General features: G+C 57.7%; 2 protein-coding genes across 4 annotated transcripts in view; one reads left to right on the top strand and one right to left on the bottom strand.

Annotated features, from left to right (window-relative positions):
* SIRPA (signal regulatory protein alpha) overlaps positions 1–16,299 on the bottom strand; it is a 42,249-nt gene extending 25,950 nt beyond the window's left edge. Inside the window, exons 1-2 of one of the 3 annotated variants that reach the window (XM_019462746.2) lie at positions 16,189–16,299; positions 15,130–15,217 (exon numbers count right to left, since the gene is read on the bottom strand). In XM_019462746.2, coding sequence (XP_019318291.2) covers positions 15,130–15,208 — 79 coding nt within the window. In that variant the 5' untranslated portion in view covers positions 15,209–15,217; positions 16,189–16,299. Of the gene's footprint in view, positions 1–15,129; positions 15,218–15,530; positions 15,703–15,752; positions 15,852–16,188 lie in introns of those variants that run through there. The other 2 variants (XM_053890383.1, XM_053890384.1) reach the window with 2 other exon arrangements.
* On the top strand, positions 15,207–19,388 carry LOC109274810 (translation initiation factor IF-2-like). Its single transcript, XM_053890875.1, has 3 exons — positions 15,207–15,243; positions 15,701–16,381; positions 18,331–19,388. Exons 1-3 carry the CDS (start codon positions 15,207–15,209, stop codon positions 18,351–18,353), a joined length of 741 nt encoding a protein of 246 aa, XP_053746850.1. The 3' UTR covers positions 18,354–19,388.
* Positions 19,389–23,614: the final 4,226 nt, after the last annotated feature.

Raw genomic sequence — 23,614 nt, 5'->3', positions numbered from 1 at the left:
ACACGGTGTGGGGTTCCCACACGACGAGCTTGAAAAAGTTGGGGGAAAACCCAAACGGCCAATGAGAGGGGATGGTTAAGTGAATTACGGCCTATCCCCTACACGGAGTTCGCGGACAGAAATAAAAAGCCATCGCCGTGGAAACTGGTAATCTGGACAGTTTTGCATGGCATAATTTTAAATGATATTGTGATTATGCAAATAAAACCTGTTCACTGCAAAGCATTTAGAGACAACAAAAAAGTATGAAAACACAATAATAATCTCCCAGAATACCAGCAAAGGTAACTGCAATACGAGTGAATAAAATAGTTATAAATATGAGTAAATAAAATGATGTGAAATCATAGGCAGATAACTAAGGCTATGAGAAAACATTTTACTTCATTCACTCAAGTGTTCTTATAAAAATGAAAAATCAGAACTATCCTAATGTCCACGAGAAGGAGACCAATCGATCCCGTGACGGTGAATTCACATGATGACCAAGTTTACAGCCGCTATAAATGATGGTGTAGAGGCACCTGGCTGGCTCGGTCAGTAGAGAGTGCGACTCTTGATTTCGGGGTCATGAGTTCGAGCCCCCTCTGGTATAGAGATTACTTTTAAAAAAATCTTTAAAAAATGATGGGTTAGGGGCACCCGGGTGGTTCAGTCAGTGAAGCGTCTGACTCTCGATTTCAGCTCAGGTCACGATCTCCCGCCCTGCATCGGGCTCTGCGCTGACAACACGGAGCCTGCTTGGGATTCTCTCTCCCTCTCTCTCTGCCCCTCCCCCTGCTCATTCTCTCTCTCTCTCTCTCTCTCTCTCAAAATAAATACATAACACGTTTTGAAAGATGACGGCGTAGAATTACAATTATCAATGCAAAACTATATTATGAGATCAGAGTCACTCAGGAACATAGTCAGTGAGATCTCAAACTTCTAAGTTTTGAAAGAAAAAATATATATTAAAGGTTAGCAGTGGTTAATTCTGTCGTAGATTTACAACGGACTTTGCTTTCATGTTTTCTGTTCGCACGGCTTGTGCCATAAAAAAGTAGGAAAAACTATGCTTTCAGTACGATTATGACTTTGTAAAATAAAATAAAATAAAATAAAATAATTATCTAAATAAACAACAGCAAGGTCCTATATACAAGGCTGTAAAATGCAACTCTCTTTGGATCACGCATCTAAAACTGAAGGCTTTTTCCTTCTATTTTGGGTATGTTACTAGATGAATGTTAAACATTTACAGTATTCTATTTTGTAATAGGAAAAATGTACACGTGTGATACATATGTTGGTCATGTTACGTACACGTTTATTGTTTAGATGAACCTCCCTTCCAAGAACTTTCCTTCCCTTTCCTTTCCTTCCACTGCTACTTTCCCCCAGCATCTGATACAGTGCTTGGCACAGACTAGATGCTCAACTAATTCCTGCAGAGGGGCGCCTGGGTGGCTCAGTCAGTTAAGCGCCCGACTCTTGATTTCAGCTCAGGTCGCAACCTCACAGTTTGTGGGTTCGAGCCCTGTGTCCGGCTCTGCCCTGGTAGCAAAGAGCCGGCTTGGGATTCGACTCTCTCTCCGCCCCTCTCCTGTCCGTGCTCTCTCTCCCTCTCTCAAAATAAATAAGCATTACAAAAAATCTGCAGATAGTGACTGACCAATGGAATGTCTAGAGAAAAGGGTCTGCGACGAGAATCTCCATGATGCTGTGGTGAGTTACTTCTGGGAAAGGAGGCCAGCAGTTGGCACATTTTCTTTTTCGCTTCCTAGTCAACAATATATTGAAATCTGCTCCTTTAGCGAACATTTACTCCTTTTGGAAAAAAAATAAAGTTTTCTAGCAGGAGAAGTGTGCACAATGGGTGCTAACGGCCCCGTGTTATAGGAGGGACTCAGTGTCCACAGGACGTGGGGGGGCTTACAGCATAGTGCAGGTCAGCGGTGAATGATTGGAGCCTACTGTGCACCAGGCCCCGAGCAAGGGCTGTGCAACGTCCCTGGGCTCACGGAGTCCGCACACAAGTGGAGAAGATACAGTTCAAAGAAATAACTCAAATGATCACATTTGGAATGAGCCCCAGCCCTTCAGACAAGTGATTCCTGCTGGCCTCTCTGACCCCATCTCCCGCCCCCTCCCAGGGACCTGCTGCTCCCGCCGCCCCAGTCTGTCCCCCACAAATAAGTCAGGATGGTATGAGGGAGGCCGTAGGATGGGGGCGGAGACCTGACCGTCGAGCTCGCAAAAATAGATTTGATTCTTTTTTTTTTTTTTTTTTTACGACATTCCTCTATGGCTTTTGAGATCAAGCAAAGATGAAAACAATTTTCATTGGAAGTGAAAAAATAAGAATGGATGCTTTCTAATGGGAAAAACCAAATCAACGTAGAACTGAAACTTGCCTAGGGTTCCTCCCCAGCCTGCCTCATCAGGGCGCGAGAACAGAGCTGGGAGGTGCCTCGCCCAGGGACAGGCTTTGGCCCACATGGGTGCTCACTGCCACTCACGTGGCGGCCTGCCCATCCCCGGAAGCAGGTTTCCACAAACTCAAGGAGCCCAGGGGCCTGGGGGGCTACGGCCAGAGCTCTGGCAGGGCCCAGGGCTAAGTACCCCGCTAAGGCCCAAATAACACCCGGCCCCCACAGCGGGGTTGGAGCTCAGCAACCCCCTCCCTGAGCGCGATCATCATCACCCGCCTTGGGGGACGGCTGCCGGTTTATGATGCCACACACACACCTCGCCGGGCGCTGCCTTTGGCATCTTCCGGGTTACGATTTACGGGCCGTGTGTGAGACTGTGCAGTGCGGGCGTGTGGAAGAGTGAAGGAGCAGACTCCGCTGGAGCGTGCACATGTGTGCCCGAGTGTGCCCGGCGAAAGCACACACACTCACACGGATGCGTGTGGGCCCAAGGGGGCGTGTACAAAGGGAGCGTGGGCAGGAGGGAGCCACAGTGCTGCTCAAGAGTGTGTAGAAGCGGGGTGAGGGGGTGTGGACTGTGTGCGGGAGAGTTGCTGAGTCGCAGGTGGCCTGGGTGCGCGTGAGCGTGGCGGCGGCATGAGAGGGCATGTCTGTGCCCAGGGGGTGTGAGCAGATGTCGGGGGGAGGGGTGTGAGCACGGGGGTGCTGGATGGGTGAGCATGGGGTGAGCATGGGGGTGTGGATGTGCCCGCAGGCAGGGGGGCACAGGACCAGGACGTGCGCATGGGCGTGTGCTTGTGGGTATGCACACTCTTGGGGGGGGGGAGCATGAGCGCGATGGGAGCAGTGTGCATATGAGTGTGAACATGAGTGTGTGCGGTAGCAGAGTGCTAGGAGCAGGGACGACGGCGTGCGTGGGGACCACTGTGCGTGTAACGCTTGTGTGCCCACGTGCCCAGCTGTGCAGGTGCCGGCGTGAGTTTCCACACGCAAGGCTGCTAAGAGTAGGGGCGGGAGAGCCGCTCCCCTCACCCCTGCCATCAGCTGCTGGTGGGCGACCCGGCGTGGCAGCTGGTCCAGGGTGCTGCCCTTGACCGGGGGCTCGAACCGTGCTGAGCACCCGCTTACTCCATGCTAGCCCTGAACTCGTGCCCCGGGGCAGGGAGCAGACGCCCCCCCCCGCCCCCCAGGGATGATCCATGGGGGGCCTTGCGTGGATGGCTGTGGATCCTGCAGTTAAAGAGGGGAGCTCAGGGCTCGATGCCAGTGTGCTGGGGCTCCGACAGCTGCAGCGAGGCCCTGATTCTCTCTCGAGGTGGCCCGATTCATTCGTGCCCTCTCGAACCTCACTCAGCTGCCAGGCCCAGTCCTAGACGCTACAGGACACCAAGATGGGTCCCTGTCCGTGTGGGGCAGAGTCCTGGACATGGGCAGTGACCACCTAGAGAGAGATAAGTGGGTGAAAAAGGGGCTTGGGGACGGGGTCTCGGGACAGGGGTGGGATGTGGGAAGACTCGCTGGAGGTGGTGGCCCCCGGGCCGGGCCGGGAAGGCTGACAGAGGCTGGGGAGAAGGGAAAGCATTCCAGGGAAGGGGATCCGCAGGAGCAAAGGCGCAGAGGAGAGGAAAGGGGTCTGCACAATCGAGGGACCGGAGCGGAGTCCTTGGGACACGCTCATTTAACCACGAGCAAGCTGGGATAGGGCTAGCCTGGGACTGGGCTAACCTCGCACCTTAAAGGATGGCTTCAGTCACCATCTGAACAGCAGACCATCGCCGGGAGCAGTCGACTGGCACCGCTGGGCAAAGCCATCGGACAGACTCCCCAGATGCCGTGGCGGGCACTACCAGCCGCATTAGAGCCAGCATAAACGGGGTGCACGTGGCCTTGTAAATAAAATGGGGGTGGGCCCAGGGTGCCCAGGGTACTCTCTCCTCCACCCCCACTGCAGGCAACTCTGAGCACTGGGCATGGTGCCATATCCCTGCGGGGAGAGGGTAGACCCCAGCAGCCCGCTCCACGGAGCAGGGAAACTCCTGAGGTGCCAACAATGGGCTTGGGTTTGGGCTTGGGCTCCGGGGCCAGAAGACCTGTATGTCTCGTCCCTACAGGGGTGACTTGGCAAAGTCACTCTTCTCCAAGCCTCCCCTTTCTCACCTGTAAAAAAGGGGGTACCACTGTCTCTCTCCCCAAGGCAGATGGTAGTGGTTGGAAAACTGGACTGAGAACGGTCCCCCTTCCCCACCATGTCCTTGCAGCCCATCCACCAGCAGATCGTGCCGATTCTGGCCGATTCGTGCCGATTCGTGCCGATCGTGCCAAGATCTGGCCGGACTCTGATCTCTTCTGGCCACCTTTCTGCACCACCTTCCCTTACCTGGATGCAAACTGACCTTCCTGTAGTCGTATCGCTATGAGACACACGAGAGAACACACGCTCCCCTTGCAGCCAGGGGAGCCTTTAAAAACTAAGCCAGGTAACATCCCTCCTTTGTTCCAAACCCTCCTGCAGCCTTCACAGAATCCTTCTGGTGGCCGCCAGGGCCCTACAGCTGGCTCTCAATCACGTCAGATTCGCCTCAGGGCCTTTGCACTGGTCACTGCCTCTGCCCGGTACTCTCATCCCCTAGATATCTACACTCTGGCTCCTTTGCCTCCTTCAGGCTTACCTGAGAGGGCCTCCCTGGCCACCCTGTATGAAATGCCGCCCCCTTCAAGGTCCCTTGGTCTGTTTTATTTTCCTACATATCACCTACCACCTGACGTATTACACCGTTATTTGTCAATTTCATTAGCTCCGCTTATAAGCTCTTGGAGGGCAGAGCCTCAGTTTTGTGCCCTGCTGTATCCTCCAAGTTTATGCCACTGCCTGGTATTTGTCGCAGGCACGTTCTGGCTTAGATTCCAACTCTGCCACATACGAGACCCCAGGAAGTGTCTTCACCCCTCTGGCCCTGTGGTTTCCCATCTGTAGACGGGGGATGACCATAATAATGACCACACTAGGGTTATTCTAGGAGGAAGCAGGCTACTGCGCGTGAAGAGCTCAGCACTGTGCCCGGCAGAGAGGAAACCGCTCGGCGCTGGCCAGCCGTTACTGTGCAGCCGATATTTCAGGAAGGGGGGGGATGATGGGTGATCACAGCTTTAAGCCTGAGAAGCGAAGGACTCTCTCCAGCCCAGACCCGGCTCTGCCTCGACACCCACATGAAACTACTCCCTGCTGCACCTGTGACCAGGCGGGCCGGGCCTCCTTCTGACTAGGAGGCCGGGGAGGGGGGGGGGGGGCGGTGGGGAGGGGGGGGGCGGGGGGGAGGGCCAAAGGTCTCAGCGAGTGTTTGCTGGGTGTAGACGGGACAGGGAGGTGCTGAAGCAATTTGCTTGCAGTGTGGCCCCATTTGCAAAGCAGCAGGGAAGGAACTATCAATACACGTGCTCTGACCCCCCCCCCCCTTTGTGTTCACCCGGCCTGGGTGGACCAGATGAGGCTGGGAGAATGACCTAAGGGCCCTCTTCTCACCTTCCCATGTTGCAGCGGGAGAAACTGAAGCCCAAAGGTGGGGCCTGGAAAGGCTGAGAACCCACCCCGCAGGCCCCACTGTTCCTCCAGGCCAGGCCCGGGTGCCCCCTGGCCGCGCTCTCACGGGTGCAAAGTGTGCATGAGGTCAGGTAATGGGAAGCCCTCACTAAACTGTCATGACAGCCCCGGTGAGGCTGTTGTCACCACCCCCCTCCTCCAGGTGAGGAAGCTGAAACCCTGAGAGGCAGAGGAGGGGCAGAGGCAGGACTCAAACAGACAGCTGCTCCCGAAACTTGTGTGCGACCGCTTCTCCCCGCCACGACGGGGTCCCCTCCAGCTCAGGCTTCTGGATTCTCAGGCTGCCAAGGACGCGCACGCGTTTCCCCAGCCGAGATAAAGGCCCCCTTAAAAGCGACACGCATTTATTAAACGACATTTGCCAAGGTTTCAGCACACCCTGCTGCCGACAGCAGACAGCCTCTGGATGAGATTTTTCCCCACGCTGACACTATTCACTGATGCCTTTTATAGCGCTCTTTGCAGCTCACAAAGCACTTTCCACAGCTCTTACTTCCCTTAACCCTCAACAGTCCCCACGCGAGAGGGAACAGTGGCACAGTTGCCATTTTGCGGATGGAGAAACTGAGGCTCAGAACAGGGCAAGGCACTTGCCCCGGAGCACATGCTTCCAGAGTAAGTGGCCTGTGTTTGGATTCGAACTCAGGAATGTGCCCCGGAGCCCATTCTACTGCTAGAGAGGGGCCCGAGGGCACCCATCGGGGGAAAGGGCAAGAGAGGGGGGTCTGGACGGAAGGAGCCCGCAGGACGTGAGCCTCCGTTTCCCAGGAGGAGAAATTGGGGCTGACAGGGGCAGCGTGGTGGGTTTCATTCAGGTCGTCCTGCTGACGAAGGATGCTCTTTCAAGCCCCCAACCATGACATGATGGCCGTGCAGCAGTAACAGTGACAGTAACAACGGCTGGAAAGCGTCAAACACCCGCGTTACCAGGAGCCCTCACTAGGCCTCGCCAAACCGCCACAGGAACCCAGCAAGACAGGGCTGTCCCTACTCCCATTTTACAGACGACAAGACTGAAGCTCAAGGAGCTACGGCCCCTTGGCCCAGGTCCTGGGGCTGCGGATCAGTCGTGCTCCACCGGCACCCTTACCCTCCGCACCAGGCGGCCTCACGCAACGAATGGCTCTTTGGGAGACGCTGGCCCCAGGCTGGGCGCTCCAAATCCCACCCGGCCGCGACACTGGAGGCACTAATTGTGTCGCGTTTCATGGTTTGCCAGCTCATCCATCACGGTGTCCACACCGGGGTGAGCGGTTCAGGATAGCCAGAATTTTCATAAGCACAAATTCTGGGGTCTCTTGGCCACCTCCCTCCACCCCGGCTGCCACTGACATCTTGGACTTCTTGATGTTTTAGGGGGTCCCTGTGACAGCAAGGGGGGGCGGGGGTTTGTGGCGCGGCCAGGGAGCCAGACGCAGAAGCAGAACCGCGTCGTGGTGAGGGCACAACTCCGCTCTCAGACCAGGGTTATGGCCCGGGTGACCTCGTGGCTCGGAGCCTTCTCTCGAAAACAGGGATCTTACTAGCCACCTGTCCTTCCTTCAGCCGTACGTACTAACCTGCCTACCGCTGCCAGCCCCTGTGCTAGGGTCCCAGGAGGCGCAGCAGGGACTAAGACAGACACAGCTTACATCCTAGTCGGGGGAGAGAAGGCTGAAATAATGACACAAGTACAGAATGGCTAGGAGGGCTCGGAAACAAACTTGTCGCCATGGGAGAGATTACGAAGGGGGGACCGCTTTTAGAATGGGGTGGTTGGGAAGGGCATCTCTGGGGAGACGAGATTATAGCTGCAACCCGAAGGAAGCAAAACCAGGGAAGGTAGTCCAGGAGGACAGAGCTGCGTGTGCAAAGGCCCTGAGGCCGGAAAGAAGGCTGCTGTGGCTGAAGCCCACAGAGAAAGGAGAGTGTGGTAGGAGATGAGGTCACAAGACAGACGGGGCCCAGAAAATGCTCTGCCCCGTGGATCACGGCAAGGGTTTGATTTCGTTCAAAGTTTGGAGCAGCAACAAAGAGGATTTGATTCACCTGGCTGCTCTGGGTGACAAGACTGGAGGGGGCAGGAGTGGAAGCAGGACAGCAGGGATGCAGACTCAAGGGCACCGAGGGCCTGGACTCAAATCCTAGCTCTGCACCGACAAGCTGTGTGACCTTGGGCAAGTCACTTCACCTCTCTGAGTCTCAATTTCTTCATCTGCTCAATAGGTATAATAATAGTTCCCATCTCACGGAACTGTAGTGAGAATTTAATGCGGTGATGCAAAGAGTAATGATCTTATCCCAATGGCCTGACGTGTTCGATGTCAAGGTGGTCGATGAACCAGACCCCATTTGGTCTGGCCCTGACCTCTCCCGATCGCCACACTGCCTGTCTCCCTTCACTCCAGCCTCACTGGCCTCCTTGCTATTCCAGGAACATAGATAACTCATTGCAACCTCAGGGCCTTTGCACTTGCCATTCCTTCTGCGCAGCTCACTCTCCTGATATCCCCATGGCTGCTCCCTCAGTTTTATTCGGGCCTCTGCTCCTGAGAGAGGACTTCCGTCTGTCCCCACTCGATCTTCTGTTCCCCTGCCCTGCTTTACTTTCTTTACAGCACCTGTCTCTACCTAATGCAGTATTTACTTGGGTCTGTTTTCCTTCCTCACTAGGACGTCAGCTCCATGAGAACAGGTGTTTTTGTCTATCCACGGTTGTATACCCAGCAAGTCGAGCCACCCTGGCACATAGTAGATGCTCCAAAATATTTGTTGAATGAATATTTATAATTAAAAGGGTTGTGACGAGAATAGCGAAGAGTCGCAAAGTGGGTAAGAGTAAACCGGGGCTGGGATCTGGCTTTAACTCTCGCTTGCTACGTGGCCTTGGGAGGAGAACAACTTGGCTTTGGGGAGCCTCGGTTTCCTTATCTGTAAAATGTGGATGAAGGACCCCCACGCCTTTTGGCACGTCGGGAGCGTTAGACAGCGGGGCACGTCAAGAGATGCATGGCAAAGTAGTGATGGCTGAAATGATACCCGATGCCCAGCATTTGTTCCCCCAAACTGCCCCCGGTCCCCCACCCCCAGGAGAGTGAGGGCCAGGTGAGACAGGAATCACAGACCAGCCTTGAAGCCAGGAGGCATCCCTCCTTCCCATTTTGTGTAGGTTTGAAATTTTCCAAATGAAGAAGCTAAGGAAGAGACAGCACGGATTCGAGGCTCCGCTCATCCCTAAGCACATACTGCACTGTTTCCTTCTACCATTTCTGGAGGACACTGTCGGCTCTCAAGAGCGGCGGCCACAGACACGGGCCTGGCACCGGCCCCCCCACCCCCCACTCTGGCCGGCTCTCCAGGCTGAGGCTCACCGCTCACTCCTGGCTCCCTGTCTCCCTCCTGATCCCCTCCCGGCTCCCGGCGCCAATCTGCGGCCATCTAACACCCTGCGCCCCCAAATGGATGTGCCAGGAAATCTCACAGACACAAAGAGCCGATTTGTATCATGTCTGACTTCCACCTCGGCTGTTTTGCATCTCTCTGGACCGAGGGCCTGGCAAGACACCTGGCCGGGAAAATCCATCTTGCCGGGGGCTCCGTCAGAAGACCTGCCCCAGCAACGCCCAAGTGAACAGGAAAGCAGTTTCAGCTGTGAAAATAGATGCTTCCTTCTCCGGGATGGGACGGAAACCCGTCTTGGGAACACCCGCCACCTCGGCCTCCCGGGAGGATACGCTGATTGACAGAAATACGAGACGAGCACCAAGACGGCAGGATGCCAGCACCCCTGGGCCTCAGTTTCCCCACCGGTCAAACAAGGCGGAGGGATACCCACTTAACAGCAGGGGCTCTGCAGTCAGGCTGCTCTGGGTTGTGATCCCAACTCTGCCACTTACGGTGAGGCCTTGGGCAAGTCACTCGACCTCTCTGCGCCCCGTTTCCCCCTGGGTCGAACCGCTCTGATAACTGTGCACCCCACCCGGGCTAACTGTCCATACCGCTGGGATCAAACGCACCAAGTGCTGAGCCCAGTAAGTGGCTGGAAACAATGGTTCCCATTATTATTACTTTAGTATTTTTCCACGGAATTCGGGATCCCGTCAGATTTCTGGCTTTAACGATGGAAACTTCCAGCTCAGCCCAGTTTTAAAAAGCCTTGGCCTGGAAGAGAGGGCGCTTGGCGTCCCACCCAGGCCTTGCAGTGGCTCTTGCCGTGTGAGCCCACAAGTCCTTTGCTCTCTCTGGGCTGCAGAGGGAGGCGCTCCGGGAGGGCACGAAATGCCCCCCTCCAGGCCTCTGCCGGCTTTCCGGGTCCGGGAATGCACAATTCCAAACCTGTGGATCCGGACAGAGACACCTAGAGGCAGCCCGCGCCCACAGCCTCAGTCCCAGGAATAGACAATTATTAAATCACACTCGCCTGGGTTTCCGCTCAAGTTGTCCATTCCCCAGAACGGCACAAAAGCCGCAGGGAAAAAGAAAAGAACCCCGGACCGAACGGCATTCACTCCCGTGGAAGCTTTTGTTGTTCTGCACCCACCGGGCGCAGGAAGCTGTGCTAGGCACTTGACGAAACTCAGCCCCGCGTTTGCAATGATGAGCAAATCCAAACAGAACAAGACAATGATGGCTACGAGGCTGGCTACCACGCGCTGAGCGCTCCCTGCACGCCAGGCACGGCTTCAAGCATTACCCGTGCACCTACCGACAGAAACAGAGCAGCTCTGTTTTACGGATGCGGGAACGGACACGCAGAGCGCAGTGAATCGCCCAGTACACGGTGGCGCTGGGATTCACACCCAGGGCTCTGGCTCCAAGCCTGCGACTGCGCACCCGGGCTCCGCTTGCTATGGCTGCAGAACCACCGCACCAAGCGAGGGTTAGCCACATATGCAGCAGGCGCCAAAATGAGGAGAAAGCAACAAGTAGCCTCAGTGAGGGGCAGATGGAACCTGGGCCGGGTGCGGGGGGGAGGTCCGGAGAAGGAAGAGCTCCCTCGGATCACGAGGCCAGCATGCACCGAGGGGGAGGACCGGGTTTGGACACATGACGATCAGGAGGTGCAGGGAAGGGCATCTCTGACGGCAGGAACAGCGTAAGCCAAGGCGCAGAGATGAGCGAGTTGAGCTGAGGGCATGGATGGGTACCAAAGCGTTTACCAAACTGGGTTAGGCCGCATGGTAACGAGCGGTACACAAGCCAACCGCCTCGTGTTCATATGTTTGGGGAACGCTGGAGTAAACAGGGTCCAACTTGGGATCCTACAACTCCTCGGGCCTTAGGTGCTAGCTAACGTGCTTGAGGGGCCGGGAAAGCTGCGGTCTGCAGGGAGGACGCGAGGTTCTCCTGCAGCCCCTCGGGTCAGCGCTTCGGAAAACATGTGGCTGGGAAACCAGGCCTGTCAGGGAGGGAGCCCAGCGCTGTCACACACTTCTTTTCTTTTAGATTTTTTTTTTTTTTTTTTTTTTTTGGAGAAAACTTGGACCCACTCAACAGTTTTGAGGCGGGAGCGACATGATCTGCATTGTGTTGACAGGCCAGAAATCTGAGCACATTTGAAACAGAGGGAGGGGGTGGGGGAGAACCTTCCATCAGTCCAAGACTCTACAAATAAGAAAATAACCTGTCGCACGGAGCCATTGGAAGCAGGGAGCAAGCGTGTGTGGGCTCCACACAACAGTTTTAGACTCCTTTCCTCTCACACACCCCCTCTCCATCTGCCTCAAAGGGCACCAGGAAAATGCAAGGAGGAAGACTGCAGCTCTGGGGGCTCCGGAGCGTGGCAGCCCAGAGCAGGGGAGGGGGGGGCTCTGGTGGAAGCCGTGTCACTCCCGTGAGCTGTCACTTGCAAAGGGCTGTCGCTTGGTGTTTCCATCCTCAGCGTGCCTTCCGAGAAAGCACCGTGACTCAGTGGAGGACTCCTGCCCTAGAAGGAACCCTTCACACGTCCTCTGTCGAAGCCCAGAGGGGGCTCCTCTCCCTCCCCCCAGCCTGGCCTAAGTCGCCCTGATGGAGTCAGTGAGCTTCTTCCCTCAGAGGCTGCCCAGCCAGGAGGACTGGATTCAAACTCCCAGCCCCCTGCCGCTTACTCCGGGGACAAGTTTCTTCTCCAGTCTGGGGCTCGGTTTTGCTCATCTGCAAAAGGGGGCTAGCGGCCAGCCCGTGCTCTGCTTTTGCTGACTGATATGATGGCAGAGACAGGCAGTCGGCACACAGCCTGGATTACAGTTAACTTTCAAAGGCATGGGTTCGCCTCCCTTCTCTCAAACGCGTGGCTCCAATCAGGACTTCATATGTGCTGAATGACGACAGGTACAAGAATGAGTCACACCGTAGGTCTCCAGGGAATTGGTAAAGGAATAATTAATGGGCAGAAAGTACCCAGAGAACACCATGGCTTTAAAGAAACTTCCAACGGCCCGAGCCCATTGGGGCCAAAGTGCCTGCCGCCCCCTTTCTCTTCTTTTGAAAGAGGAAGTGAGATTACCGTCACCATTTAGGAAAGTACACGGGAGACACCAGGATGTCCCCCTCTGCCAAGGAATCAGAAAGTCACCAGAGGGCCCAGCTGTCCCCCAACACCTGAACCCCAACTCGGCCTGGCCTTCTCCAAGGCCAGAGTGAGGGGCGAGTGGGAGCTCGCCCGGGTCTGCCCAGCAGGGGACCCAGAAGTCCCATGACCTCGGTGGGGCCAAGGCAGGGAGCCTGAAGGTTCAGAGTCAGGCTGCCTGGCTGTCCCTGAGCCCCTTGCCCTGCTCCCAGTCCCCAAATCTCCCTCAGCTCAGGTCGTTTCAGGAAACAGGCCTCACGTTGGCTCCAAGAACACAGGTTGGTGACTTCACTGGCGTCTTTTTAGAATTTCCCTCTGGCAGCATTTGCGCTAAAAGCAATCTTTAGAAACTTCTTCTCCTGCCTTCCCCAACCCAGATAATTCACATGACCGGCCCCCTGCAAAGAGTGATCATGTGCAGCCCCAGCAATCATGTGACACCTCCCGGGCTGACAGTGCTGCCTGAGACACTAATAGTCACTCAATCTAACGCCGCCTTCCTATGCCTGACATTTGAGTTTCTCACTCGAACAAATCTATTTTCTTGGAAAATTGGCCAACTGCCTCCTTCCTACCTTCCTGCCCTTCTGTCCTGCCTCTCTTCTGCTTTGTCATAAATTCCATGCTGGGAGAAATCGAGGGAGGGGCCCGAAGCCCCATCCTTCGGGCAGACCAGGTGATTCCGTCCTGGGGCCCAGAGTGTGGCCGGGAGCCCCGTAGGCCACAGAGTGAAGGATGCCGCGAGGCTTCCGCGATGTGACGGTGACACCCCACCCCTTCCCACCACCCTCAGCTAAGAAATTTATTCCTACCTCCTAAGATTTATTTATTTCAAAGTTAATCTTGGCCCCTCTGCTGCTCCCACTTTTTCAGGCTATTGATGCTGAATGGATTGGAACGGAAGTTTTATGGCCTAATCTTTGCCATTTTATAGATTGTTTTTATAGGCAAAAAGGGGAGATGTGCTCACAAGAAGGGGGCTGGTGTTCCCAGCCGGCGCCCCAGGAAAGGCAGGCCGCCCATCTGAATGCTTGTTAATCAGCGTCACTGGTCATTTGCCAGAAACCGAACCACAGGGTCCTGGTTGAAGAAGGGTCTGGGATAGACATTTAGAAATTGACTTGGGCCCGGTTCCCTATGTCAGGAAAATGAAGCACTTGTGAGAGACACTTGTGCATGTCCAGGCCAGGCCAGGAAGGACGCGGGGCAGGAACCAGGACTTGTGCAGGGTATAAATGGCCGGCTCCTGCGGGAAGGAGCGGATCGGACAGACATGAAATGTATCAGGGTTTCCTTCGCCCGGGGCCAGGACCCAAACGTAACGGGAACACCCAGGGTGGGGTGGGGGGGGGGATGCCCATGTGGATTCCTGGGGTTTTGGGGAAACTGCAGGGCAGAGAGAAGCTGCTGTCTCCCCCCCCTTCTCTCTCCACCCACTCTTTGCTAGTTCTCCCTTCCTCACTGCTATCAGATGGTTACCAGTCTCTAGGCAAATGCAAAAGGCGGGTGGTGGGGGGGAGGTGGGTACTGAGCTCATCTTTACCTCCCTCCTCGAGGCGGCTGGTGCAGACCCCTCAGCCTACAACACAGCTCCCAAGGAGCCAAAAAACAAGATCCCCATTCTTCTCCCCAATCCCAACTCCTTTAAAGCCGTTACTCCGCCCCCCGTGCCCTCCCAGGAGACCCAGGGTTTTGCAAAACCCCTTTAAGAAGCAGGACTCCTGAATGGTGACCTCACCCCTTGGCGAACACACACGATAGCCTTCAGAGCCCGCCTGCTGGAGACAGCCAGGTGTTTGATGTAGGCCAACAAAAAGACATGCTCAGAGCCACAGGTAACAGCCCCACAGAGCACCTGAACTGCGGGGAGCTGCCTGGAAGCCTGGGGAAGGCAGGAGGAAGTGGGGGGGGGGGCAGAGGACAGCAAGAGGCTTTGGCAAACACAAGGACAATCCGCCGAGCTTTCACATCAGGATCTGTTGATCACAGCAGCTCATCCCAGAGTTACTGCGGCCTCCCTTCCTCTCTCTTTCCCATACACACACCAACACTGTGTTACTCTGTGCACCAGAGGGAGAGCTCACTCTTCCCTAATTGCAACAGCCTGTTTCTGTTCCATCCCAGGCAGTACCTGGGGGACCCCCCCCCCCCACCCCGGCTCTGGCGGCGACCCCCTTCTCTCAGACCCTGAAGTCAAACATGTGGAAAGCAGAAGTCCAGGGAAAGAGCTCTTTCTAGAGAAGCCAGGGGCACTTAACTCTAAAAGCCGCTGACAGCCTGCCTCCCCCATCAGATGGGGCAGGGATCGGGTCAGCCAACTCATCTGGGTATGTCCCAGTGCCCAGCACAGAGCCCAGCACAATGCCAGCACGATCAGAGTCCAGGGCGAGTGGGTCCTATCCCTGGCTGTGTGACCTTGGGCAAGTGGCTGGCCCTCTCTGGGCCTCAGTTTCTGCATCTGTATCCCTGCTTCCAGATATGTCTCCCCTTACCACCGCTGGACATTAGCCCAGGGGCTCCCAGTGGCGCTCTGACAGGCCTGGGCCCGCAGTTTGCGGCCGGCAGCGGCGGGGGGCAAGGGTGCTTACCTGTCCAGACGCAGGACGCGGCGAGCAGCAGGCAGAGCAGCGGCCCGAGGCGGCCGGGGGCCGGGCCGGCGGGCTCCATGGGCCGCGGCTGCGGAGCGAGGAGGGAGAGCGGCCGTGAGTGCGCGCTCGGGCGGGCGCAGGCTGGAGCGGGGAAATGACTAAGGCTCCCCCCTCTTCTTCCCCCCCCCCCCACCTCCCCTCCCGGCCGGGCTTCCCCCCCCCCCCCACCTCCCCGGAACAGGCGCCTGGAGCGGCTTAGGAGCCGCCGTCACCGCCGCGATTTTCGGAGAACCCCCCCTCCCCCCCGAGAGATCGAGAGACGGAGAGGGGGAGAGACCCCAAGCGCGCGAGAAATAAAGCCAGGGACGGCCAGGGAGAGGCGGCAGGAGAGAGAAACAGACCCGAGGGAGCCAGGCGGAGAGCCAGAGACGCGGAGAGGCGAGAGAGGGGGAGCGGGGAAGCGGGGAGAGGGGGAGAGAGAAAGAGAGAGAGCGAGCGGGAGAGGAGTGAGCGAGGCGGCGCGCAGATCGCGGCCGCCAGCGCGGGAGAGAGGAGAGGACCGCGCGCGCAGGGGCGAGGGGCAGCCCGCCGAGCCCCGCCGCGCCGCCCCCGCCGCTGCCCACCTGCCCCGCCCGGGCTCCTCGCGGCGCCGGCGGCTCGGCTCTGCTCGCTCCGGGCCCGCAGTCCCGGCCGCTGCCCCCGCCCTCCCGGCAGCCCGCCCCCCCCCCTCCCGCTCGCCCTCCCCGCCTCCCTCCTTCCCGCCCGCCCCGGGAGGCTGCGGGGCTCGGGCCGATCGGCCCCACGTCGCCCGCCAGCCGCGCGCCGGGGGAGGGAGGAGGGGGAGGAGGAGGGCCGCGTCGCCCCCTCGCCCGCGCCGCGGCCCCGGCTGCCCCGCCGGGCCCGCGCGGCAAGCAGCCCGGGGAGCGGTCCCCGCGAGCGCCCCGGGACCGGACGGGCCGCCGGCTGCAACACTGTGCCGGTTCGGGCGCCCGCGCGGCGCCCTCCCGGCTACCCTGTCCCCGGCCCCCTCTCCGCTCCGTCCGCCCGCCGAGCTCGGACCTGCGCCGCCGGAGACGGCTGGGAGGCGGTGGGAGCGCCGCCGGGGCTGCCCAGAGGCCGGGGCCCCCGCTCCACTTTGCGCAAACTTGTTTTTCTAAGGTCAGCGCCGCGAGCTGGCTACATCGTCCTCTTAAGGTGGACTGGGGAAGTTGCGACCGACCTCCCTCCCCTCGCCTCCGGGACTCCGGCCGCGGTTAGTCCCCGCTTCCCGCCGGCTGGCGAGCGGCTGGAGGCGGCGCGGGAGTGGGGATGGAGGGGGGGGGCGGGACGGGGAGAGGGTGTCTGCCTTCTGCCCCTCCCCGAGTGGCCCTGCCCCTGTGCCCTAAAGCTCAAGGCCCCTCTGGGGGGGGGAGGGTGGGCGCGCGCGCCCGAGGGCCCCGGTTCTTTCAGAGCTGGGCCGAGGTGAAGGAAAAGCAGGAAGTAAGTGAATGTAGGGGGAAGGGGGAGAGGAAGGAGAGAGTGATGGTACAAAAATAGCGTGTGTGTAGGAAGGACTTCAGTACCGCCTGGAAAAGAGGCGCAGGGAAGCAGGGAGGAGAGGGAGCGAGAAGGGGGGCTGTGGCCGAGAAACCGGAGGGGATGCGTCGGGGCCTCCCCGGGGCAGTAGGCTCTCTCGCCAGGTGCCTCGGTGTCAGGCAGGGCCGATTCAGAGGGTGGGGAAGGCCCAGGCAGGGGTGTGGGGGAGAGATGGGACTTGAAGGCCTGGACTCCAGGAAAATGACAGATGGGGGGAAGGTGAGGGGAAAGGAGAGCAGGGGCTAGAGGCCTGGAGACAGAGGACAGAGCCTCCTGGTGAAAAAGCAATTACTCTCTCTCTCTCTTTCTTTCCCCGGCTCTCTGTCTCTGTCTCTCTTTTTCCTTGAGGGAAAGCTGTGTTCCCAACAGCAGCCAGGCCAGCGATAGAGAGCGGGGGTGCCCTGGTCACCTGGCAAAGGTGGGTGGACGAGGGTTCCAAGACCCTCTGCTCACGGAGGGACTGGGGCTTGGAAATAAGGCCCTTCAGAGGACGTGAATGAAGCACGGTGGAAGACTGACCAGCCCTGCAAATAGAGAGGGGGTTGAGACCCACAGAGGGAGCGGACTTGTGCAAGGCCACACGGCGAGGCCTGGGGTAAAAAAACGAGATTTTAATTCCCGGTTCCCAGGCTAAATAAAGACCTTCGCAGGGTGACCCTACCCTCACCCCCAGCCCAGCCTCCTCGTCAAATGCCTGGTCCTGGTGTTGTGCTAAGTAAGGCAGGCGGGCAGGCAGGGTATACCTGTTTAGGGCCTGGACCAGGCCCCCGGGGTTCTGATCCCGCCAGCCATCGCTTGTGACGGTGTGGACTTGAGAAAATACCTTGTCATTTCTGTGGCCCAGCTTCCTCATCGGCAGTGACATAACAGGAGAATGGACCTAAAAAGGCTGTTGTGAGGATGAGATGAATTCATTGTGTATAGTACTTCGAAAAGTGTCTAGTGAGTACCCAGTCCTAGATACCATTTGATAAATAAGTAAACTGTTTGGCGACAGTCCTTGGGACCCCACGGGGTTCTGAGCCGTGTCTGAAGTACAAGGGGATTTTCTTTTCTTTGGCGGGGGAGGTACAGCAATGACCCATTCAAGGTCCCTGTCCCCAAGGAATTTACATGCGAGTGTGTGTGTGTGTTGGGGGGGTGCGGATAAGTAGACAAGTGGAAATAATTCATGTACAACAGAAGAGTGAGCGTAGAGAGTGAGAAATGAGGGCTCATTCGGATGTCAGGGCCTCTCCGAGAGGCTGGGAGCTGAGCCACCAGATGGGGCAGCAAGGTGAAGATTTGGGGGTTTGCTGTTCCCGGAAGAGGGAACAGCATGTATAAAGGCCCTGGGGCCACTTGGCTGGAAGGGAAAGAGCAAGGATGGGGAAGAGTGGTCCGGCCGGGTGGCCTCGCGGCCCTTGGTAAAAAACCTGCATTTCTTCTGCAGATAGGAAGTCACCAGAGAGTGCAGAGCGGGGAAGCTCCAAGGTCTGATTTATGTGTTTTAAAAGGCCACTCTGGTGGAGAGTGGATGGTGGGGCTTGAGGGAGGGGAGTGTGGAATCGGGACGCCAGTGAGGAGGTGGTGTTGGGGGGCCTCCTCATGTCTGAGGTGGGGGGTAGAGAGTCTCTAACTCCACAGGCCACATTGGGCAGAGACCATGAAGGTGACCAGCTGAGGCTCTTGGAAAAATCCATCACCCAAATCTATCTGGGGTACAAGGCAGAGCAAAAGCTGCTGCTTGAAGGTCAGCGACGAGGCGGTCTCCGGGCCTGGGCTTCCAGAAGGCTCTGCCATCCACCGTTCCCCGGGACACACACGCAGACCTCCCCGGGATTAAGAAACTGCGGATTAAGGAAGGATAATAATTGAACCACCTGCTATTTATGTATAGCACCTTTGGCAAAGACAGTCAACAGGCCTTCCCCACACTGGGGCCCCTTTCATCCCCCCTTCTGCCCCAGGAAGCGGAGAGCGGTGTGTGGCGGGGGGGTCTGGCCTTGTTCTCCTAATCCAGAGACCACAGAAAAATCACCCTTGACTGACGGTCAGGGCTGGGAGTGGGCAGACCAGTGGGCAGCTGGGTATGCTGGGGTCGGGGGACAGTTTGCCTGAGGTCACCCCGAGCGATTGTGGCAGATCATTGAGGTGAACCAGCCACCTCCACGGGAGGCCTCCTGGGTTGCCCTGGATTCAAATCGAACTTCCTTCCTACGTATGCCATTCATTCACGCACTCGCCAATACTCTTTAAGCATCTATCGTGTGCCAGGCACTGTGCTAGGCTTGGGAATACAGCACTTGGGGGGGGGGGGGACAGACAAAAACCCCTGCCCGCAAGACAGGGAAGGGGCCCAGGAGTGCCCACGAGAGGAGACGGGTCGGGGAAGGCCTCTGACGACGTGCTACTTGAGGGAAGACTGCAAGATTCGGGAAAGGAAGCCAGAGGCGGCCCCGTCTGTGCTTTGCTTTTCTCTGTCACTCCCCGTGCGCAACCTGTCAGCGATGCCTGTCTCCACCTCCAGAACCAAGCCGCTTCTGAGCGTCTCCACCACCTCCCACCTGGGCACCTTTTTTCCACCCTCGGCCTCCCCTTCTCCCATCGACTCTCCACTCAGCAGCCAGAGGCGTCTGTTCTGGAAGGCAGGTGTCATCCTTTCCCTGCTGTCCAGGACTCGGGAAATGAAATGTGTTTTGTGAGCCTCAGTCTCTTCATCTGTGAAATGGGAGTAACCCGGCCGACCCTGACATGGGGGGCGGCTGTCAGTGTGGCAGGGATGTGAAGGCAGCCATGGTGGTAGCAAATCTGGAGTTTGCCTCTACGGGTTGCGGGGGGGGGGGCGCCCTGTGTGTGCGAGGTTCCCCTGGCGGGCATCGGTCTCACGGAAGCCCCAGCGACTCCACTGCGTTCCCAGAGGCAGAGAGTAAGTGGACCAGGGTCATTCTGCCAGGGCATGCCGGAACCTGCAGGGACCCAGCTCTGCAGGGCAGTGGCCCTGCCTGGGCTCTGCTCCTCTTCCCAGAACCCTGGGCTGGCATCAGCGGGCAGGCCGGCCAGGCTGCCTTTGTGTGGGGCCCATTAGGAGGCTGGAGTTGCCAACCACCTAGTTTTCTGGGCAGCAGGAACCATTTGGAGTTAGAGGCCTCAGCCATGGAGCCAGAACAATAAAAATAAAAATAGCGAGGACTCCCGGGCAGCCTGGACCAGGGCACCAACTGCCCCAGAGAGATGTTCCTGAGGAGCTGGCGAGAAAGCATGGTGGGGGCAGGCGGTGGGGTGGGGGTGGGGGGGTCCTTGCCCTGCGTCTGCTCTGCTCCCTGACCTGTATCGTGGGGTATGGCCAAGGCTCCCCGAAGCCATTTTATAGCTGCAGAAACTAAAGCTCAGGGGGATGGAGTGACTTGCCCGGGACACACAGCTAGTGAGCGGCTGAGCCAGTTTAGGATTCGAACTCAGTTCCCCGGATTAATAGCGGTTCCCCTTTGTTCCGCAGCTCCTCTGCTTGCCGGCCCAGTGCCTGTGACGTATTCTGACCACACCTAGGAGAGGTACCAAGCGTTGCCTTTGTTTTGCAGACGGAGGTCTCTGCCCACATCGCAGGTCACCTTGTGGGCCCCCCCTGTGACAACAGCCACCTCTCCAACCCCCAGAGCGCTCCGCCCCTTCCCAGCTTTATTTTGTCTCCCTAACGTGCCTCCTGACCTGCCAGCGTTGGGGGGTCTTCATTGCATTTTGTCCGTTTTCTCGAGTAGCCACAGGTCAACCTGGCCCACCGTGGTCCAGTGCCTGGCTGACGCACATCCTGGGGTTCAGACGTCAGCGCTGCACGGACAGTGCCTCACTTGCCCAGACTGGCGATTCACGGAAGCGTACCTACTAAAAGGTCTCTTGCAAGGGATGAGTTCATAGAGCAAAAGATATTGCTGGTTGCTGTTGTTTTCTCCCAGCACTGAAGCCCCAGGGCCTTCAACAGTAAACAGTAGGTTGTCAGCAAATGTGTATTCAGTTAAAAAAAAAAGTGAGCTGCCCGAGGGGGCGGGGCGAGAAATCAGCAGAGCCTGGATTTGAAGGGTCTCTCTGAGCCTGCGTGTCAAAGCGCCCCACTTACAATCGCCTCTCCACAGTACCCCACCTTTCCACACGGGAATCAGAGCTGTGGTTTTCCCACTGAGCACCCGGAGGGGTTGTTGATGCAGGAATCCCAGGGCCCCACCCCCAGAGGTCTTAGGTAAGGCCTGAGAATTTGCATTTTGACAAGGCCCCAGGTGGTTCTGGTGCTACCGAATACAGGACAGGAACGTTCCAGAGCCCAGTCCCAGCTTTCCTGTGGGTGGGGTCTGTCTACCCCTCTGTTTCCTGTCCTCCCTGCCCAGGGGAGAGCAGAGGGGGCACGGGCGGTGGCTCAGAGACTGCAGCCAGTGCCCCGAAGCTGAGACTGCAGCCAGTGCCCCGAAGCTGAGGGGCTGTGACAGATCACCCAGCCGGGGCCTGGGGGAGCCATGCTGTAATTAGTGCTTTCCAAGGGAAGTCAGCGACTTAAGTATCTTGGCAGGCAGGCAGGCAGGCAGGCAGCTTGCCTGAGCTCCTTAGGGGTGGGACCACGCTGTCAGGCCCTAAACACTGTCCTCAGGCTCTGGGAATCTGGCTCTGCCAGGAGCCGAGCCCAGCTGTGCAGAGCCAGGCGTTCCTTAACACCCCTGGGTGGGGGTCCCCTGCAGGGTGGTGACGGAAGGGCTGGCGTCAGGCCACAAAGCTGATTGCTTTGGCGCGTGTCGGGAGACCTGAGTTCAAGTGCGGACTCTGCCCGACAGTAATACTGACCTAGCTAAAATGCAGGAGCGCCTGCTAAGCCCCCAGGCTTGAAGGACTTCAGCGGATTCTGTCATGCGCCTCACTCTGCCTCACGTGACCGCAATTCTTATCCCCATTTCACAGATGAGAAAACTGAGGCATAGAGAGGTTAAGAGTAAGCTTTTGAGCTGCAGAATTCGACTTTGAACCCAGGGGTGCTCCTCACCCAGCCCCTGCTCCCCACCTCTGCACATTCTGACTTCTCCTTTACTGAGAGTCTGGGGCCCCACGGTGCTATCTCTGGGTGTCCCTCCCTACCGCAGGGCTGGCTCTGTGATTTCCGGGCCCCTCTGTGGCATCCGGACCTGGGCTCGTTGACTGGCCATAGGCACGCAGGCATGTGTCTATCTGTCTCTATCTCAAAAAAAAAAAAAAAAAAAAAAAAATTAAAAACAAATTTTTTACATATTTATTTATTTATTTTTGAGATAGAGAAACAGAGAGTGAGATGGAGAGGGGCAGAGAGAGAAGGAAACACAGAATCCGAAGGAGGCTCCAGGCCCCGAGCTGTCGGCACAGAGCCCGCCCCGGGACTCGAACCCACAAACTGCAAGATCATGACCTGAGCCGAAGTCAATCGCTTAACCGACTGAGCCACCCAGGCGGCACCCCCCCCCCATCATTTTGTATCCCTTCACCCCACTTTCTCTTTCTTGGTAGCATGTAAATACTATATAGTTCTTGGTTGCTGTGGCTTTCCCCCTCTCAAGTTGGAGCTCCATGCGGGGCCTTTGAGTCTGTTCTCCGGCACCCGGAGCTGTGCCTACAGGGGGCAGGGACCTCAGTAAATGAGGTCGACGAAGTGAAGGAGGGAGCCGAGCGGCCAGCAGCTCCGTCCATGGGGACGGACAGCCCTGCTTGGCCTGGGATTCCTCGAGGAACAGATGTCCTCATTGAACTTGGGTTTCCTTCCCGGGCAGCGAGGCCGGGACTCCAGTTGGCCCCATTCCTGTTCCAGAAAGGAAGTATCTGTCCCTGGGCAGGAACCGGCCTGGCTCTCAGGAAAACTGAAGCAACATACACCACTTTCTCCACTCAGCTTCTGTGGCCTCGGGGCCGCAGGTGGCCACGTCAGCCTCCACAGGGCCCCGGCCTCTGGAGCAAGGAGGACGGTGGGATGGGAGGCCGTGGGAGCCGTGCTGTGTGAAGGGGGCCTCGCCTGCCTGGAACCGGGCCCTCGCCCTCCTACCCGTTTGTGTGGCCACACAAACAGAGGCTCCGTGAGGGGCAGAGCCAGCCTGGGTGACACGGGATTGGTGACACGGGATTGGTGACACGGGATTGGTGGCAAGCAAGGTGATGAACCAGGCCTTTCCGTACCAAACCCCCGACGTGTCCTCCTCGCCTGCAACCCACCCTCCTCCCTGTCCCACCTCTAAGTGCCTGGCCTCGCACCTGACATCCACCGCCAAAGTGTCCTCTCTCCCTGAGCGTCAGGCCCTGTCCAGTCGAGAAAGTAGCAACTGTCCCCACAGAACAGACAAGACTGGAGCGTCGAGAGGGAAACGCTCCAAGTTAACCTGACCGCCCTCTCAGGCTTTCCGCGCCCCCCGCTGCAGGCCAGCGACTGGGTTTAGTCAACAGGTGTTGCAGGGGTTTGGGCGCAATGGCCCGGAGTTAAGACCTTCTGCGTTCTGGCTAAAGTCTCAAACAGGGAAATTGCCAGAGAGAACTGGGCAATTGGGGAAGAAGTGGGGGCTCCCCGACTGCCTGGAAATGGTGCCCCTTTGCTGAGCAGGGCTGGGGGCCTGGGAGGAGGCCTAGGGGTCAGCATCGGGGTGGCCCCAGGAAGCCAGACCTGAGTGGCAAGGCCTCTGGCCTCACCGCAGACCCCACAGGCCCACAGCCCTGCTGAGCCAGGGAAGATGGCAGGTCTTCATTCAGTCACAGGTATTTCCTGAACACCTGCTGCGGCCCAGGGGGGGGGGGGGAGGGGGTTCCAGTGGGGGTGGAAGATACGCGCATGGCTGAGGAACCGCACCCGCATACTGCATACTCGGTAGGTAGTGATAGCTGCCGAGGAGGAGAAGTGTGGCCCTGAGTGTCTTGCTCAGGGAATGGAGTTTCCAGAAGA

The sequence above is a fragment of the Panthera pardus genome, unplaced genomic scaffold (genome assembly GCF_024362965.1).
Source record: "Panthera pardus isolate Hobbes unplaced genomic scaffold, ASM2436296v1 HiC_scaffold_25, whole genome shotgun sequence".
NCBI lineage: Eukaryota > Metazoa > Chordata > Mammalia > Carnivora > Felidae > Panthera > Panthera pardus.
The sequence above is the reverse complement of the archived record's forward strand: the minus strand, read 5'-3'. Positions and strand labels throughout refer to the sequence as shown.